The following is a 20,544-nucleotide window of genomic DNA, read 5'->3' on the forward strand; positions in this document are numbered from 1 at the left end:
CAATGTTCTCAATTTGCTAAAGACGTGTATCTTCGTGTTGCACTTCCTTGACTTTCATATGCGCACCTTGCGGCTCTTCGCTATCTTGTGCTAGTGTAACTACAACAATCCCAAACTTACGATATTTACATAATATTTTAAAATGATTTCAACTTGCAAACTTTTGCTGATAGTGCTGGTAGTCCTTTTATGGGAACATTATTATTCTGCGAAAAGCAGCATCGTGGAAAATATACAAAAATAAAAAATACCACTATATTGGCGGCATACCGAAGGTTATTAATAAGTGTGCAGTTGACTTTGACATATTTAGTTTCGTTGTCTAACGCTATCTCAAAGATTGTTTCAACTTATATGTTGAATAGTGTCGGTGACCAGATGCAGCCGTGACTAACTCTGTCTCTTGATTCCGGTAGAGATTTCAGATTAGTTATATGCTATATTCATCTATACTTATCACTCGTTATCGAAGGTACGTCAGTAGTCGATGAAACAGATAAAAACATCCAAGATTTTACCTATTGTTAATTATTAACTGATGTACATTTTGGAAACTCATTGAATCTATAATTATTTCAAATGCCTACTTTTCGATAAGATGTATGTAACTTATATACAACAGCCACGTCACATTTTCTTTTATAAAATCAAGGCGCCACTATATATTGCGGAGACCAAATCCAGAATGCACAGGCAGAATTTAAAGCATCCGTTCAATACATTCTTTATCTAACGGAAATCATCTTACAGGAAATTTTCAAGTGCTGTATTGAATCTGCAGATTGCATCTTAACTCGCATTTTTCAAAAATGAATATTTGAATAAAATATTCAAAGAAGATTTACTGCAGATGCAATTTTTGAGTACAACTGGAAACACGTCACGGATAAAACATCTCAATAAAATTGGGTTGAAATATTCTCTCTTTGCAACACGATATATACTGTCAGTTATTTCTGTTTGAAGGTGTTAAACCAAGATGTCGAGGATTGATAGAAAATTCAAATATATTATATTTTCATCTACCGATAAACGTCTGGCGTAGCACATTTGAATGAGTACGGAAATATTTATATTACGTGACATTACTACTTGTAGTGTTAAAAAATTATTTATTAAGTTTGTATTAATTAGTCATAGAACACGAGTATTACTACAAAATTGGGTAATTTAATTAAAGAACAGCTATTTGTACTATTATTATGTTCAGAAAGTTGTGATAGATTTTTAAAGAAACTTGTGTTTTAATAAAACTGTCAATACCTTGTATGTGGTACTAAAGGGTGTCTCAAAATTCACGAATGATTTCAATTTTCCGCCATTTGTGCAGTAAAGTATTGGCAACAAAAAAAACCAAAACAGTTTGACAACTGACAGTTTAGGATATGTGAAATTTTATACAAAATATAGTCTCGGAATATTGATTTAACTTTATTATTTCTGAAGAGAGTACTTACAAAATTCAAGAAGACTGGATCAAATGATAATGCTCAACACACTGGTCGTCCAAAAACAAGTCGCTCAAATGTCAATATCAAAGTAATGCGTGAAAGTGCAGAAACATCAATTTGGCGTCGTGGACGAGAATTTCAAATTTCTAGAATGGAGATCTACTTACACAATTTAATAGAAAAATCATCCTAAGCGATGAAGCACATTTATGCCTTAATGGCTCTGTTAATCGTCAAAATGTACGCATTTGGGGTTCTAAGAACCAACATGTGACTGTCGAAAAAAAAAATGTATCCACAACGTGTCACTGTTTGGTGCGGAATTTAGGCATCATGAAGGCATCATTGAAACGTATTTCTTTGAAAATAAGGCTGGTCAAACAGTGATTGCTACTGATGCTCTATATCACAACATACTAAAAGAGTTCTTTCTGTCTAAATTGGATGATATTGATGTAGACGACATGTGGTTTTAACAAGACGGTGCAACATGCCATACTGCATAAGACACTTCCTAGTAGTGTATTCTCTCGGTTCGGTAATCAAAATTGGTCCCCTAAATCGTATGATGTAAAAACGCTGGATTTATTTTTATGGGGTTATTTGAAGTAAAAGGTCTATGGCAACAAACCTACAATATCCCTGCATTGAAGGCGTATATTCATTGCTGCATTAACGAAATATAAACACCTTTATGGAAATTTTTTATTTATACATTTCGTGGATTATTCAATTATTACTACTTCGTGGAGTATTGATATTTAATATAATATACTATACTCGTACTGCCGGGAAATGCATTTTATCCAAGCCGGTCCTGTCCGACGCTTTCAAGTAAGCTATCAATAGCTAGCGAATACCGAGAATTTTGTGCGTTTATTCTTCATAAGGAAAACGTTGCCCCATCTTAACCGTACTGCACTCTCAGTGTTAATTTCACTATATATTTATGAATGTTCCTTACCTTTTTGAATGAACGCTTTTAAATTGTACAAATTTATTTTGAAAATTGTGGTTCTATTCAAAATACGTATCGGGCACTACGTCCATTTTATGGTAAACATAATAGTCCATCAGAGCAAGTAATTCGATTAACCATGGAGCGTTTTTGCATCTCGTTTACTCTTAATAATGATATTCATCCACAGACACGTAGTATAGTGCGTACAGAAGAAGTTGTTGTTGCTGTAGAGCGTAGCATACAGGAAGACTCGAATCAGTCTATCTGCCATCGTGCACAGCAATTGGATACGTGTCCATTTACTTTATGGAAGATTTTATGTAAAGATCCTGCTTTGCGTGCTTACAAAATCTAACTCATGCAAGAATTAAAGGTACATCATCACCTAGTAAAGCATAGATTCGTAAATTCGGTGAGTGGGTCCAAAATGAGATTGCCGTTGGTTCCGATTTTCATAAACAAATGTTGTTTAGCGATGAAGCTTACTTTTGGTTGAATGTCTACGTTAACAAACAAAGCTGCTCTATTTGAAGTTAAGATAATCCTCAAATGTATCTTGAGAAACCAGAACATCCAGAAAAACTCACTGATTGGTGGGCTGGCCAGAACGTTACAGTCAATGGTGACCACTATAGAGCCATGATTACTGCCTTTTTCATCATTCCTCAATTGAACGACCATTATGTGCAGGAGCTGTTTCATTAAGACAGCGCAACATGTGACGCAGCTCGTGCCACAATTGATTTATTGAAGAAAACGTTTGGTAATCGCATAGTTTCACGTTTGGATGGTGTGATTTTAGACTGCTAGACTATTTTATGTGGAGATATGTGAAGGTGCTAGTCTACAACGATAGGAATGAAATGATTGACAACTTGGAGGACAACATTCCCGCGTTATTGCCGATATACGGCGGTAGTTATTGGAAAAAGTGATCGAAAATTGGACCTCCAGATTAGATTACGTCAGAGCCAGGCATGAAGGTCATATGCCAGAAATCATATTTAAATTACAATGCCAAAAGTTTATCTTTCGAAAAAAGTCAATTTCATATCAATTTATAAAAATCATCTGCAGTTTATTCCATTTCAAAGTTAAATATCTCTAAAAAAGCACCCTTTAGTTCAGAATAGAACTAGCAATTCAAAACAATAATTCTGCCGGTCAATGTATATTAAAACATTGTAATTAGGTATTCTCTGTATACCTTTCTGCTTTCTAGTAAAAACCTTATTTTTTAATGTAACTGAAAAGGAAACAAAATTTTGTCGCATTTGAGATTTTTATGCATAAGAATATATTTACATAAAATTGAAAAAGTTAGCATGTACATTTTTCTTCGCCGTTTAACGAATTTTCTGTCTTTGCAGGTATATCCTAAGAGAGACATAACAAACATCGTAGAAAGCAGCCATTACTTGAAGATCGGAGCTTGGTGTCGAGCTGGATCGTCAACGGGAGCTCAAACGAGGGGAAAATGTAAAACAGCGAGATGGGTGAAACCATTCAGATGTTTAGGTGAGTTGTTGCCGGGTTTTTAGATGCTGGTTATAGACGGTGATTTTAAACCGGAAGAGTTTGTTTTAAGGGTGTATTATATATTTATATATATATATATATATATATATATATATATATATATATATATATATATATATATATATATATATGTATTTTTTTGTACTTCCTGACCGTGAATTTATAAATAGAACTTTTTAAATCCTGGGTTTGCCGGTCTGTTATATTTGTGAAATGGTATCTGACCCTAAAATAAAATATGCCAGGTGCTTTAGAGTACGAGTGGTTCAGAGTCATATCTTAACCCTAGAAGAATTAAAGGTGAGCAAAAAGTATCCACAACATTGCATTATATACGTATACGATATTCTAAATACCTTTGTTTCTAAAAATCTTAATAACATCATCAGCATTCTGATGATGTTGTAAGCGACGAATATAAAAATAAATCAGAAATCAATATTTTTATAATGAGACTAAGGGAGGTCTTTAGACTAGATACTTTAGACCATATGGCGAGAAAATATACGTCGAAGCGATCAACACGAAGATGGCCACTCTCAGTTTTTTTCACTTTGTTATTGAATATTGCAGCCATCAATGCGTACCATTCCATTCCAATTTTCCAAATTGGAACGAAAAAAAGAGCAATCGTCGTCGTTTGTTTCTGCAATAATTAGGACTTGCCTTAATGCTACCGCTTATTGAAAGAAGAGCTGCAAATTTAAATGGACTTCATCATTTTGTAGTGCATACCTTGGAAAATATAATCGAACTCAAACTTTTCCAAGTTGTACCTTCAACATTATTCCAACATGGAAAGAGACGATGCCATTCATGTTGCAAATTAGCAAAATCTAGAAGAGGAAAGACCAATAAGTTGGTCAAGAAAAAAAGAATTTTTTTAAAATGCTAGAAGTATGTATGCGGTAAGCACAGCAAGAAGTCAAATATTTGTCTATCCTGCGATGTTGAACAACCCTTTTATGTAGATATTGGTGTGTTTGCACAAATGTTGAATTGCAGTCTTTACAATTTATATTAAAAATAATATTTTATAAATAATTGAGATATTTTAACGCGTGAGCGAAGCTAGCGCGTTAATGTTCGAGATTGTTAATTGCCATTTTAATTCACGAGTTTGTTACAAAACTTTTCCGTCGACCGAACTTTTCAGAAACAAAGATATCTTAGTTTAAATATTTATTTACTTAACGATAAACAACAATTTTTTCAGCTTTCATTGACTTGATTCAAAGTTTCCTTAGTGGTAGTTTTATTATAGTAAACATTAATATTCGAAATGGTACAATTACTGAAATTAAAGAAAGATATTGATAAATGATTATCTTCTGTACCTATAGCATTTTGACAAATTTATATTTAAGTCTCCTTGGACCTCTGTAAATTCTGTGATAGAAGAAGTTAAATTCTGGTGGAGTTAACTTAAACTCTTCGTCAATATCCATCCTTTGATTTTTCAAATACACAGAATTTTAAACAATAAAGTAAATAATGACATACAATGACAGATAGTACTAACAGCGGCTACTTCATTTTTAATTAATTTTTTAGTGGGAATATAAATAAGTATACCTATGTTGCCTACACCACAGGTCACTGCCAATCACAGAGCGTTTAATTAATTTATGCAAGCAATGTATGTTGTGTTGCCTATAATGAAATCGTTCATTAATAGAAAATCATTCATTAATAGGGGTCATTGATCAATGATTTTGAGGGTGTTAAAATTGATCATAAATGGACGGTCGACGGAAAAAAATATTTTCCGGATATTTTGGACAATTACCAAAACCTTTTCTAGATTTTAGATACTAAGTTCGTGTTTGCCTAAAGGCACTTTAGTCAGCCATGATTCCTACACACGTGAGTCTTTGGACTTTTACAATTCTGTTATAGCTTTTCGTGTTGTTCTGTTTCTCCAAAGTAGCGCAACAAAAGTAATTACAGGTCTGAGAGTTATTATTTATTATATATGACCGATAAATGATGATGGATATGGGGTTGGAGTAATCGTATCTCCTCAATTACGTCAATATGCTACAAATGTTATACTTGTATCTGAAAGATTAATAATAATCCAACTGAATACTACTCCCCTCAAATTAAACTTTTTACAAGTGTATGCCCCAACCAGCGATAAACCAGAAGAAGAGGTAGAGCAATTCTATGAGTTGTTGATAAATTCACTTAAAAATTAAAAAAGAAGATATAACTATTATTATGGGTGACTTGAATGCGAAAATTGGTAAAGGGAAAAGCGGTGTATTAATTGGTGATTTTGGTCTAGGGAAGAGAAATGAAAGGGGAGAAAGATTAAAACTATTTGTAGAGGAAAAAGAATTTGCAATACTAAATACGTTAATTTATATTTAAATGGGAATAAGCCACAATTAAAGGTTAAAATACGTTTATTGACGTTTCAATTTCCACTTCGGAAATCGTTTGAAAAAAAAAATTGAAACGTCAATAAACGTATTTTAACCTTTAATTGTGGCTTATTCCCATTTAAATATAAATTAATTTAAAATGCCACAAGAAAATAGCTTCAGAACAATACTAAATACGTTCTCCTAACTACCACCAAGACGATTGTATACTTGGGTCTCTCCACAAGGTCAACCAGGAATTCTAATAAGGAATCAAATTGGTTACATAATGGTGAACAAGAGATTCCGTAATGGATGAATATCAGATAAAAGTTACCCCGGTACTGACGTATCATCAGATCATATTCATATTATTGGTAAATTTAGGTTTAGATTTAAAAAGGTTACAAAATAAATAGTGTTATGTTTTTATTAATTCTAATTTATTGTTTTTTATTTATTTATTAAAGGTTCTATTTATAAATAAAATGTCCCATTTATATATATATATATATATATATATATATATATATATATATATACAGTATACTCCCTCTATAACGAACACGGTTATTACGAGGTTTCGCTTATAACGAGATACATTAGATGTCCCGTGAAATTTCTATCGAACTATAACCGTCTATAGCGAGGCACATTTGGTTATAACGAGAGAAAATAAAATCCAAAAACGTGTTTTTTACGTTTTTGGTTCAGTCGTGGGGCTATAAATAAATACCTTTTCAAAAAACCCCCCAATAAACTTAACTGCAGCCCGCAATAAACTTCTTTACAATGAATAAATACAACTGTTTCACATCTTTAGAAAATATGATAGAATGATACTGGACCATTTAAAGCAGTTAAAAATGACAGAGTTCTTAAAATTGCAGATGCAATAGTTTATAATTATTATCCTTGAAAATACGCTTTATACATTATGTAGTTGGAAAAAAATATAAGTACAGATTTTTTGTTTTAACGTATATCATTGACAATAAAAGTAAACAACTCTTTTATGTTTTAATATATTTCATTGACAATAAAAGTAAATAACTTTTTTTCAAAAACGCTATTCAAACAATATTTATTAGCATCTTATATTGCTCCGAATGGCTTCACTATAGGAAGTTAATGGTTTAGAAAACTACAGATTCATATGTATGCACAGTATTATTATTGTCTGATATAACGAGATCGGCTTATAACGAGGTAATTAGTCTGTCATTTCAGTTCTCGTTATAGAGGGAGTCTACTGTATATACAATGCCGTTATCTAGAAGGATCTGGCGATAAATCGATGACCTTTCACCCATTAGACGACAAGATGACTCATAGACTGGTCTTTCGGCGAAGGGACTAGAGATTTCTGCCGTCAGGTAAACAGGTCTTTCAACTGAGTGCCGAAATTACTAGAAATAGAAAAGAATTAGTCATAATATATTTACAGTTTTATATGCCATAATATTTATTATCGTAACAATAGTAACAAAAAATGTGGTATGAGAAGACTTAAAGATAAGGAAACAAAGGAGACAGTCGCACGGATTCTTTCTGAAAAGCTAAGTAACAAGGAGCAAACATATGATCCTATCAATATCTAATAGAAAATAAAGAGAAGAAGAAAAGATGGATGAATGACAATATACTGCAACTCAAGGAAGAAAGAAGTAAATCAAAGAATAACAAAAGAATGTACAAAAATATTCAGAGACAAATAAGAACCGAAATACGAAAGGCCAAAGAAAATGTGTTAAAAACACAGTGTGAAGAGATACAGTTGTAACAAAAATACGATACATTTAGTACGCATAAAAAGGTAAAACCAGCAGCTGGTCTGCTGGTTACAATAAAAATAGCCAAAATAGAATAGCTCGGTCACATCATGAGGAACAGCGAAAGGTATGGGTTGCTGCAATTAATTCTACAAGGAAAAGTAGAAGGAAAACGGGGACCAGGAAGGCGAAGTACAACAACCACAAATATTTTCAGAGCAACAGATTGCAAAATACAGATTTCCATCATCCGAAATGGATAGGCACTACAAGAAGAAGAAGATATATGATCAATACATCTTTTTAGGTTTCAGATGTACCTACTTATTAAGGATAACTCGGAGATAACATCCTCCTGAACGATAGTGTTGTTCCATAGGCTGAATGTTAATTTCCCCATATAAGTAAATGAAACATGCGCTGATCTAGCCAAACACTCAGCTTTCCTCATTAGCTAAATAGCTCCGTTAGTGGGGATGGCACCAAAGAGAGAAAAAGAGTGATAACGAAAAAATGAGAGTGAAAGAGAGGGAGAACGGAAAAACGAATTAAGTGTCGTTATTTGTCTGCAAAATATTTCTTTATACTTCGTAGTTGAAAAAGTATAATAACACAGCTGCAAAGTATATTTTTATTCGACTTTGAATATCTATTACCAAAACTGTGGCCAAAATCAACGAAAAAAAACTCTAAAACTGTTAATTAATAAAAAAATCACTTACAATTTTTCGTAATAAAATATAACAATAATATAATAAGTTCGTAATATAATAAGTTGTTCCAGAATATTGTAGAGATAAAAACATTTTTTTTTCTTTAAATTTAATTTTTCATTGTCGTGGTAAAAGTACGTGTTATTAGCAAAGGATCGCGTGTTTAATTCATATGTACCATCCATATGCACCTTCATATGACTTCGTCATAAGCACCATATGCTTCTATACTAAAGAGTCGATTAATTTGTATTTTTCTGTCAGAGGCAGATATCAGAGGTTATTTTAAAATTAAGTTTCGTAATAAATTACCTTTCCTTTTACATATTCCACTGATGTTTGTGGGGAAAACTTCGTCTGTCAAAAACAGAAAACGTGAATGTGATCTGCATATGTTATCAAGATTTTATATAAAAATCAATACAAAGCCTAAATGACTTCTAGTATAATAAATATTTTCTTTTCTATACAGTTATATCAAGAGATGCTAAAAAATGAGTATTAATAATTGACTGGCGTCTTACTTATTCATGTTTTTATATACATTTAAAAGAATTAACAGTTGTTATTTCTACTATATAAAATAGATCATCAAATCTGATCTTTTTTTTAATCTGTTCTACATTCGACATCGAACCAGTGGTTTTTTCTAAATATTTTTTGTTCTTGGTATGTTCTTCGCTGCTTCCTTTATAGTGTTTGTAGTTTTTAAGAACTTTTATTCTGTGTTACTCACAGTAGCACAGTAGCTTGTTTGGCGTAGGATTCTTGTATATCCTTTTGATAGTCCTGCACAACCTCAAATTTTCGCAGTTTTTAAAAATTAAATTTACGTTGCACTTTCTTTTTCCGTTTATGCTTTTTAATTATTGCTTCTCTTATATTAATTCTAACCAAAAAATGATCAGAGTCTATCTTTTCTCCTGAAATGCTTACTCAATATTTTCATCCTGTTTTCAATTGCGAATGTAATCAATATTTGGCCATTATCATTTGTATTATATATAATTCTTCATAAAATCTATTTTTCACTTCTTCTTTTTCTTCTGTTGGAGCATGTATGTTTATCAGCGACAATGCAGCTTTATGTACCAGAAAACCCACTCCAAAATTCCTATTATCGCCTCCACTTGTATAAAACGTGTATGAACTTATCTTTTTAATGTTGTTACCATTCAAATGTGTTTCTTATATTGCTATGATATCTATTTTATATTTTTTAAGTTATTCTATCAGGTTAATTAATGCTCCCTCGCCGTATACTCCTCGTACATTTCATGTCGCAATATTTTGGTACGTTCTTATTTTTTGTTTTGCTATTTATGTTCAAACTCATTTTCCCGTTCATCGCTAGGGTCCGTCGGCATAATGGGTCGTCTTTTTCTTTTTCCACTACTATATGCCATTTTTTGGGTCCATATTTCTAGAATTTTCTCGTTTGAAAGTACCATTTCCGGCGCATTCCCATTTTATGCCATTCACAGTTAGTTTTTTGTACCCTATCTTCACGTTTTTACCTTCAGGTCTTAATTATTTGCCTTTCTTTACAATCTACTGCCTCATGTGTATTTCCTTTTCGGTCAGGTCATCGTTGATGAAGATCGTTTCTCCAGTAAGAAATCTGAGTTTGTTTTTTTCTTTCATTACCTTTCATTTTTTTTTGCCATAATCCTTCATTTGTACCAGACATATATTGTTTTTAGCGTCATTTTTTTTTTTTTTTTTCTTGGCAATCGGGCTAAGTGCCCATCCAGCCAGCAGCAAATGTGTAATAACGTTCACTTAAATTAACCTATTCTAACTAAACTAAATACACTACAATTCTGGAAATTAAAAGAAGACTACGATGGGAGAGGAACTAGGATTACTTTTCGCACCTAGGGGTCATTCAAGGTGACTCACAGACCGAAAGTGTAGACCACGGAAAGTATAGGTAAAAAGGTAAAATATTTGGCGAGTCAACAGAGGTAACGAGCTTAACACCTACACTAAAGTTTTAAGTTACACATTTTAATAAACTTAAGAATAATTGTATATACCTTGTACATATTTAATGATATCAAATAAAGTAGATTGAAAGGGGGGTATAATTTTTGCAATAATAAACTATTAATAAGTTCTTGTCTTTGTATTTCAAATTTACTACAAGCATAAAAAATGTGATCTAAGTCGCAAACCACATTGCAAGTTTCACAAAGTTCGGTGTTGACTACACCGATTTTATATAAGTGTTGAGCGAAGCTTGCATGTCCGAATTTTAGCCTACAAATGGTCACAATATCCTTTCTTGTAAAATCAAATTCTTGGTGCCACAAATCTGTCGGAATACTTGGATGTAATAGTGTATATCGTGTGAGGTTATTAGAGCAATAGTTTTTCCAATGCAATTCCCATTTTGCCTTAAAATTACTCTTAGATATCATTAAATATTCCTGACCACCTAAATTGTTGTTGATATGCTCTCCAGTTGTAACGCTTTCTTTGGCTAAGGAGTCTGCAACTTCATTGCCTCGAAGTCCTATATGAGCTTTTACCCAAGTGAATTTTAATTCGTATTGACTTTTTTTTAATTTATGAATTCTTGCTTTTAATTCTCTAATAAACGGATTTGTATCAGTAGCCATCACATTAATTGGATTAGCGATGCATTTAAGAACAGATAAGGAGTCACTCCAAAAATGTATTTTTTTTTAACTTGTTTTTTTCGACATAATCGCAGGCTTTATTAGGAAGTATTATTATTCAATTTGAATTTTTCTTGAACGTTTGTTGAGGGTATATAGAATGCACATCCCGTACCATTATTTTGTTTTGATGCATCGGTATATATTTCCAGAAAATCTGACAGATTTGATATGTAGGCGCTTAATATATTTTTACTTATCAACAAATTTTCATTATATACAGGAATATTAATTTCTAGTGGTTCCAACATATCAAAGAATTCAAATTTTTCGACTGAAATAGTTCTTTTTAAATTACTATTATAACTACTTGTATTTCTAAACGCCATACATAATGGAGGAGAAGGTTTTTTTGACCAGTACGTGTTAGTTAAATCGTGGTTATTTAATAAGACTATTTTATCTAACAGAGTACGGTTTTTAAAAAAAGACTTAATAATAAATTTTTCTGCTAACCATTCCCTTCGTAAAAATAATGGTGGTTCTAGTGCTTCAATCCGAAGTGGTTCCACAGTCGTTGAACACATTGCACCCAAACAGAGTCTTAGGGAAATATTTTGAATTATTTCCAGTCGTTTTAGAATGTAAGGACTAGCTGATCCATACAACGTACATCCGTAATCCAAGATGGACCTAATAAAAGCTGTGTAAAAAGTTAAACATGTATGTGGATCTGCTCCCCACCAGGTTCTCCTTATGAATTTTAAAAAAATTATGCCTTTTAAACATTTTGATTCTATTTAGCGTCATTGCAGATTCTATTTCGACATCCTCTTTTAGCTGCCTTTGTATAAAATCTTTTAAATTATTTTTTACGAGTGTTTTATCTGTTGCGACTATTGGTAGACCCGTAATTACAATGTTATTTTTTTTCATCTGTTTTTCAATTTTTCTACTTTGTTTTCAATCTGGCTTAATTTATTTTTTTGTTTCTTCCAATTCTTGCTTTATCTTTATATTTTCTTTTTTTGCGCTATCATCTCTTCTTCCATCCCATCATATTCTTGGACATACTCATACGTCGTCCTCATCTTCTCAATCTTCCTCCCTTGGTTTTCTTTTGCTTGGGGTTCTGGCAGTTTTTTTTGCTTTGCAGGAAAGGTGAAGTTGACCCTCTATCTTTTCTCTTCTTGCCTTCTGACGCGTTATCATCATTGTCCGTGTGCATCACATCTGTTTCTAAGGACCGCGAAAGGAACTAAATCCGCTTCAACCGCTCAAAAATCCAGTTCCTATCGGTCCTCAGTTAACAGAATTATTTTTAACTTTGGCAACATCTCAAAACTAACGGACAGCGTTCCACCAATATGACTGTTTCGAATTGTAAATAACCTGACTTTAATCACTTCAAACAGTAGTTTTTACTGAAAGCGAGTTTTTTTTTCAGAATGTTCTCACTGCGCTATTACAAAGCCTCTTTAAATTCACATGTAAACAAACAGTAAATTATTTTTCTCTACTAATCGCGATATTTAATAATAGGAGAAAAATAAATTTACTTTTATCTGTTTAGTACACTGTTGCCAGTCTCCAGTATAGACTGTAGTACATAATATATTTATATTTACTTTATAAGCTATCTTTTTAATTGTATTAATGGAAGGTATTCTATATCCAAAAATTTATTGCATATGTAATAAATATGTAGAATACATAACCTTTTTATTTAGCTCCCGTATAATAAAATATATATTTTATCTAGCGTAAATTATATATTTCATATGAAACAACATTAATACTGAATAGCGCAATGCAATGTAATCAGAGCGGCACAATAAATTTATAAATTTGTCACATAAATAATCCAAAGCTTCGACTACCCGGGCCTAAAAGGGATTAACGAATGGTTGATATCCCGGGTATTCGAATAATGTGTCCCTGAAATTGTGAGTTTTGCCGAAAGTATGACGTGAACTAATGGAAAAGGCGTCTCTAGGAATTAGTACAATCAAGAAGTGCTAGAAACCTTATATTTGTCCATCGGATGAAGTACGTAATTAATAAGGAATCTGTGTAGAGTTTCTCCTACTTAATCCGGTTCATATTATCGGTCAACTGTGATTTATCATGCCACGACTGTTAACCCAAATTACAAAAAACTTAATTAGAGTAAGTTGTATTATTTAATTTAAATGACGCAGATGGACACTTATTTAGCAATTTCGCAAGTAATACATGCATTCGCAAGTAACAGCAATAGTAATAACAATAGGTTTTTTGTAAACATATATTTAAAATTTTATTAAAAACATTATATATGTGAATGTGTTCATATTGATGTATGAATCTGCTGTGCCAGTCCGAATCGAGTATTAAAAATATGTTAAATATAAAAACGATTCGACTCTAAATAACGGTTCCGTAAATAAGATATTCATTAAAATAAATAACAGAAAATCACAGGGGAGATCCAATAACCATGGGAGGAAAAATCCTGTAAAAAACAATAATTTTTTTATTATTTGTATGGCTACTAGAAGTCACTAGATCGAATTCTAAACATTTCTGTCAACCATGGACGATGCCAGAATATGCACAACATATTCCACTGTCATTGGTAATATTTAGAGAAATGCTAGTCGTATTAATTTTGATGGTATGCCAAATTCTTCCAATATATTAGGTAGAATTGTTCTATCTATTGAATCATAGGCTTGTTTAAAATGTACAAAGAGATTGTAAACGTCCATGTCATATTCCCATGCTTTGGCTAGCATGTGTTTAACTGTAAATAGTTGGTCAATGGTAGATCTATTTTGCCTAAACCCTGCTTGAGATGCCTAAACCCCGATGATTTTTTCCGTGAAAGGTTGGAGTCTTCGATTAATGATGGTTGTGAATATTTTGTATCCCGAACAAAGTAAAGAGATCCCTCTATAATTCTTACACAACAGTTTGTCTCCTTTTTTATGAATAGGGCAGATTATACTTTTCTTCCATTTTTGGGGGATTTCTTCTTCTATCCATATCTCTCGTATTAGCTGGTACATCTGTTGTGTCAAATTCCTTCCTCCTTGCTTGAGTAGTTCTGCCGGTATTTTATCTATTCCCGGTGCTTTTTGGCTTTTTTGTATGTGGATTGCCGTTTGGACCTCCTCTAGCGTTGGGGGTCTAGTTAATTCACTTTCTTCTCCATCGTCCCCCAGTTCTTGTTGTTGTACCTTCTGCCGTGCCTGCTGCTGCCTCTGTTGTTGTAATGGTGGTTGTGTCCCTTTGTTTAGTAATTCCTTAAAATATGTCATCCAGGTTCTCTTAATTTCGTCCATATCGCTAATGATTTCACCCTTCTTATTTTTGCAGAGGTTAGTCTTCGGTTTGTATCCCTGTCTTAGATGTTTGATAAATTGGTATGCACTACGTGTTTCGTTTTCCTTAAACTCCCTCTCTATGTTTAGTATTCGTTGGTTTTCGTACTTTCTCTTTTTCTGCCTGCACAGTTTATCTGCTCTTCGTCTTTTGTTCTCAAGTTCTGTTTTTCTCTCTCTAGTGCGTCTGAGTATGTAATTCTTATGTGCTTTATTTCTTTCCTGTATAGCTTGTTTGCATTCTTCATCGAACCATGTCTCTCCGTTGTGTCTTTGTTGCTAGGACATCTTTCGCTGTGTTGAGTACGATACTGCTTATGTTGTTCCATTGGTTTTCTATTGTGGAGTCTGCTCTGTTTTCTTCTCGTCATTTTTCATCCACTTTTCTCTCAAATCTTTCTTGTACTTCAGAGACTTTTAGGTTATCTAAGTTTAGTTTTTCTTGTTTTGGATATTTTTGCTTTACCTGTCGACTGATTTTGCATCTAAACCGTGCCTGTACTAGCAGATGGTCTGAGTCACAGCTTGCGCCACGTCTGCTTTTTTACATCTAATATACTCGTCGCCATTCTTTTTTCAGCCAATATATGGTCTATTTGATTGATTGTATTTCCGTCAGGTGATATCCAGGTTTATGTATGTCCCGATGTGGGAAGCATGTGGAACTGATAATCATATTCTTTCCAGCTGCGAAATCTATTAGAGACTGACCATTCTCATTTGTGTCTCTATGCAAACTATGTTTCCCTATTGTACTCTATGTACACCCTATCCCCTATGTACTCTTCTTCTTTTCCGATCTTGGCGTTTGTGTCGCCTATCACCATTTTCATGTCATTTCTTGGTTTGCATATTCTTTCATTGATGGCTTGAAAGTCTGTTATCAGGTGCTTCATTTCATTATCTACTATAAAGACTACTCCAAATTCTTTATTTCCTTCATCTTTACCGCTATACAGTATAGTGTGTGTTTTAGTGTCCCGGATACCTTTTCCCAACCATTAGTTTCTTGTACTGCAGTGATTCCCATTTTATATCTTTTAAGTTCGTGTAGAAGGATCCTCTGTGTTCCTGGTTTATTTAGCGTTCTGACATTCCATGTTCCCAGCATAAATTTCATATTCCGTTGCCAAAGTCGTCGTCTTGATATCCGTCCATTCTGAGGCGTATCTGAAGGTTTCGTAGTAGTACTTTTTTACACGAATAGGTTACTGGCCTATCGCCCAACCCCATTTTCGGAGTACCATTTCTCCCTTCCTCGTCAGCCCTGACCCTACTTTCCACTGGGGTTGGTTACCCAATCTCCGGTAAGGTTGCTCAGGTTTACCGGGGTTAACCCGTGTGATTAAACCGCACTTCTTGGAGATGAGGATAGGAATTGAGTAGGAGTGGCTAGAGGTGTTATCAGGAAGCAACACCTTGTATTGCGCATCACTAATCCTTAGAACTCCGTTAAAGTGACCCATAAATATTTCATATTTATGGGTCACTTCAATATCCTTTACTTACTTTCCCTACAATTGACTTGATAGGTCAGTAGGCTGACGCATCATTGTGCTTGTTACAGTGGATAGTTGGTTCGGGCAAGGTTTCGACCAGTAATGTTTCAAACCTCATAGTTTGAAAGCACAAAGAGGCTCTGCGACTTTAAATTGTAATTCGCGAATTAATTCAGTGGGTGGATGAGCTAGCTGTACAATATGGTCTCGTGAATCGGTGACGCTCAGTCATTGTTTACTAATTTAATTGTGTGATTGCATATTCTTCAACTAACTTTTAGACACTTCAAAAATTGGTTCAAACACGTGGAAGAATGTATTGATATTCTTGGAGAATTTTGTATTAAAAAACAAAAAATATTAATTTTTTATTAAAAAAGTTTCTATAAAAACTTAAACGTGACGAATTCTCGTTCTCCACGTTTTATACATTAAACATATTCAGTTTAGGTGTATTTAAGAAAGTTCAAACTTGTGTGTAATCTAATGAATATATTAAAATGTAAACAGCGTATATTCAACAGAAACAAAACTAGCTACATCCATGTGGCTTCGAATGCACAATCCCGAAATGTTGTGGTTCGGGTAAGGTGCATTAAAGTAGAGATTTTGGGAAGTGTTACAGAATATATTGCAAACTTTATGGATTATAATATTAAATCATAAATAAGACAACTTTGTATGTAAAGGCGATTGTAAGTAATAAAATGTAGGTACATTACATTCCTAAAAAACTGATACGACTGTTAGTAAGATTTGATCATTTTGAGCAGTGTATTTGATTGGTCCACTATATTATATTTATTGTGACAGAAAAATATTAAAATAAACAAACAAGAAACAATTAATTACATGTTAGTTCATAAATTGTAATAATTATTAAGGTCTAAATTTTGATATTATTTTGAATTCCTGCATTTTATAAAAAGTATATAAATGATAGTTTTTTCATAAAATAGGGTTGTTGTTCCCTATCGAGCCCTAGGTGACTTGGTATGCTGGAGTAACTCCCAAAAATTTTCGTACACATCTGGACGTTGAGAGTAGTACAGCTTTCTGCATGGTCTTGGAGAGATGTTCATTCAGACCTAGCTTTTTTATGTTTTCTAGGAGGTTCTTTGAAATGACTCCAGTATTAGAGAGAATAATAGGTATTGTCTGGGTACTTTCCATTCTTCACTGTCTTCGTATTTAATTTTACAGATCTCTGTACTTGGCGATTTCTTCGTTCTGTTTAACACGAAGATTATTGTTGTTGGGTATCGCCACATCAATTAATGTTGTTTGTCTCTTTAGTTTATTAACTAGTATGACATCTGGTCTATTATGTGAGACTGTTTGGTCTATGAGTACAGTGCGGTCCCAGTATAGCTTGTAGTTGTCATTCTCAAGTATACTCTCAGGAACGTATTGATAATATGGAAGGTGGTTTGTTTGAAGAAGTCCCAGTTTGATAGCTATCTCTTGATGAACGATCCTTCCTACTGCATCGTGCCGTTCCTTATATTCAGTTGCAGCAAATGCCTGACAGCCCCCGGTAAGATGTTGGATGGTTTCCTGAGCTTGACATCCATATCGGCATTTGTGTCTTTGTGTCTTTGACGATATACTTCAGGTAATTTTTTTTATTATTTTTATTATTATTAAGGAATAAAACAAACGACTTAACTCAACAATATATTAAAGCAAGAATTGTAACCAAATTAAAAGATAACTGGGCACTATCACAGGCAGCAAAACATTTTAACATAAGCAGAACCTCAGTTTTTCTATTAATCAAAAATGGATGGACCAAGAAACTCTCGAAAGAAAGCGAGGATCTGGAAGACCAAAACTATACTAAAAGGTGTGTGAAAATAAAAGTAATATTTTGTAATATCTCCATCAGCATTGATAACAGCTTGTAGTCTCCCGTCCATCTGTGTGAAGGCAACTATACAATTGTCTTCTTCAGAGAGCTCTTCCCAAACGTGTTATATACCGTGCCACAGCTCTTCAGCATTTTGATGTATAAAATTACGCCAAAATTACGCCGATACAACCGTTTTATCATAGCCCCCCACACATTCTCGATTGGGTTTAAATCTGAACTGTAGCTGGGCCATGGTTAGGTTTCGATGTTGTTATTCTGGAGCCACTGGTTTATTATATTTGCAGTGTAAAGAGGACAGTTATCTTGTTGGAGGATAAAATTATTTTCTGGATACAACTATTCTACACTGGGAAACATCATACCATTTCCATTCCTCTAGATAAAATGCATCCCCAAACAATGGCGCTAAAATGACCACCTGCTCAGTCTGTAAAGAGACATGTTCAAATATAGAACTGTTAACAATGAGATCAGAAACAAAATCAGGGAAAAACAAATATACTTTGAAGAAATTGAGGAACTACGGAATAATTATATCTTTTTAATCTATATAAAAAGGTTAAAAGATGGCAAGGTTACGACAAACAAACCATATTTTGCAACATTTAGACAAAAATGGGAACACCACAGTTGACACTGAGGAAAAACTAAAACCCTGAAACGAATACATCGAACAGCTATTCGAAGACGAAAGAGAAAGAATAGAGCACATATCGTTCGAACATGCCCTAAAGAACACTCAAAATGGAAAAGTCATTGGCCAGACAAATTAGCTATTGATATTCTTAAAAATAGTAAAAACGCAACACATAGACCTTTTAATTTTTTTGCAATGTGATATATCAATCAGGAAATATATCCAAGGAATGATTGTCTTGACCATTATTTGCCTCCCTAAGAAAACAAATACTAGAGAATGCAGTGATTATTGTACCAATAGTCTAATGTCACATACACTAAAAATCATCTCTAATATAAACGACGAGCAATAGTACGCATTAAGGAAAACATATCAGAAAAAAATCGAAACTAAAAGACGGAAGAGACAGGCCTGTGTGATATCACGACTTCTCTTTAAACCGGAAACAATACAAATAATATAAACCATAAAAATCAGAAAACTACATTACCTGGGACATGTTATGCGTGGCAAAAGATATTACATGCTCCAATTAGTTATGCAAAGAAAAATCTACAGAAGAACAAGAACTCAAAATAGCCATGATGATTCACTTTACGTGCCACCTCCGCCGCGGAGATGGCACGTAAAGGAGAACTCAAAAGCGTTCTTATCGTATATCAGCAGAACTACTGACATAATTGGACGAATCATACATGACCATCATATCATGATCATATTTTATAATGATACCTTCAAGGATTAAGAACTGATTAGTTTTTCTACAATAGTCCATCCGTAGGTTAAAATTTCTTGCTGCTGGTGGTTCTTTACATTTAAATGGCCTAAAAAATTTAACGATTTTTAATTTAAATTCTATTAATAACTAAGAAATTTAAATAGCTTAAACATAAAAAAGCCGATTAAAGTACTTAAAAACTTGTCAAACTTAACACAGATTGTTTCTTATATTTTGTGGTTAGTTTTAAACGATTTCTATACGATTTTCTGCTTTTTTAGTTTAAATCAATTGTGTACTTTATTTGTTTTATTTGCTGAGATACACAATCCGGTCTACAACTAAAACTGTGACACTGAGTTACTAATGGAAGAGACGACTAGATATATTGATTATAGGGACTCGAAATTCCCTTTCTAATATATTGTAGCTAGTTAGGTCTCTATAGACCCTTGAATAGAGTTTAGGATGTCCACACTAACCACTTCTCCAAAGTTAATCCTTTATCTCTCTATTTCCACTCATCCACTCATGGTCATTTAGTCGCCGTCAAATATCGTACAAACTTACGGACAAAATTCCTACATATGCTTTTGAAACTTCAGAAAGCTTATTTATCATTGGCTTTTAAAACAATGTTGGTATTCTTTAACCTTTTGGTGATATATAAAAATTTATAAAATTGACGTAAAATTTAAGTTGAAAATAATATAAAATATTGAAATGTGTTATTTTTAGTTAAATCATCACTTCTCTTAAATGCACTGGACAAACATTCCAAAATATTCCAAAAATCAAAATGTTAAAATACCAAGTTTATTCAGTACCAAAAATTCAAAATCAGAATATAATATTATGGTGTATAATTTGTGCGATTAAGGTTTTGGTACCTAAATTAATTTCGGATATTAGAAAGTTATTAAAGAGGTGTTTTATGTCGTCCTGTAATAAATGCACCTTTATTTTGACATGTACGCATGCGCAGTTTTACGTCATTTATTTTTATCCTTTAATGCGAAA

General features: G+C 33.1%; 1 protein-coding gene across 1 annotated transcript in view; it reads left to right on the top strand.

The window, feature by feature from the left end:
- The window catches only part of Appl (amyloid-beta-like protein), a 671,165-nt gene that overhangs the window by 620,276 nt on the left and 30,345 nt on the right, over nucleotides 1-20,544 (top strand). Inside the window, exon 3 of the mRNA XM_072529339.1 lies at nucleotides 3,783-3,930. Within this exon, the coding sequence (XP_072385440.1) occupies nucleotides 3,783-3,930 (148 nt within the window). The remainder of the gene's footprint in view (nucleotides 1-3,782; nucleotides 3,931-20,544) is intronic.

Source organism: Diabrotica undecimpunctata, chromosome 4 (assembly GCF_040954645.1).
Source record: "Diabrotica undecimpunctata isolate CICGRU chromosome 4, icDiaUnde3, whole genome shotgun sequence".
Classification (NCBI taxonomy): domain Eukaryota; kingdom Metazoa; phylum Arthropoda; class Insecta; order Coleoptera; family Chrysomelidae; genus Diabrotica; species Diabrotica undecimpunctata.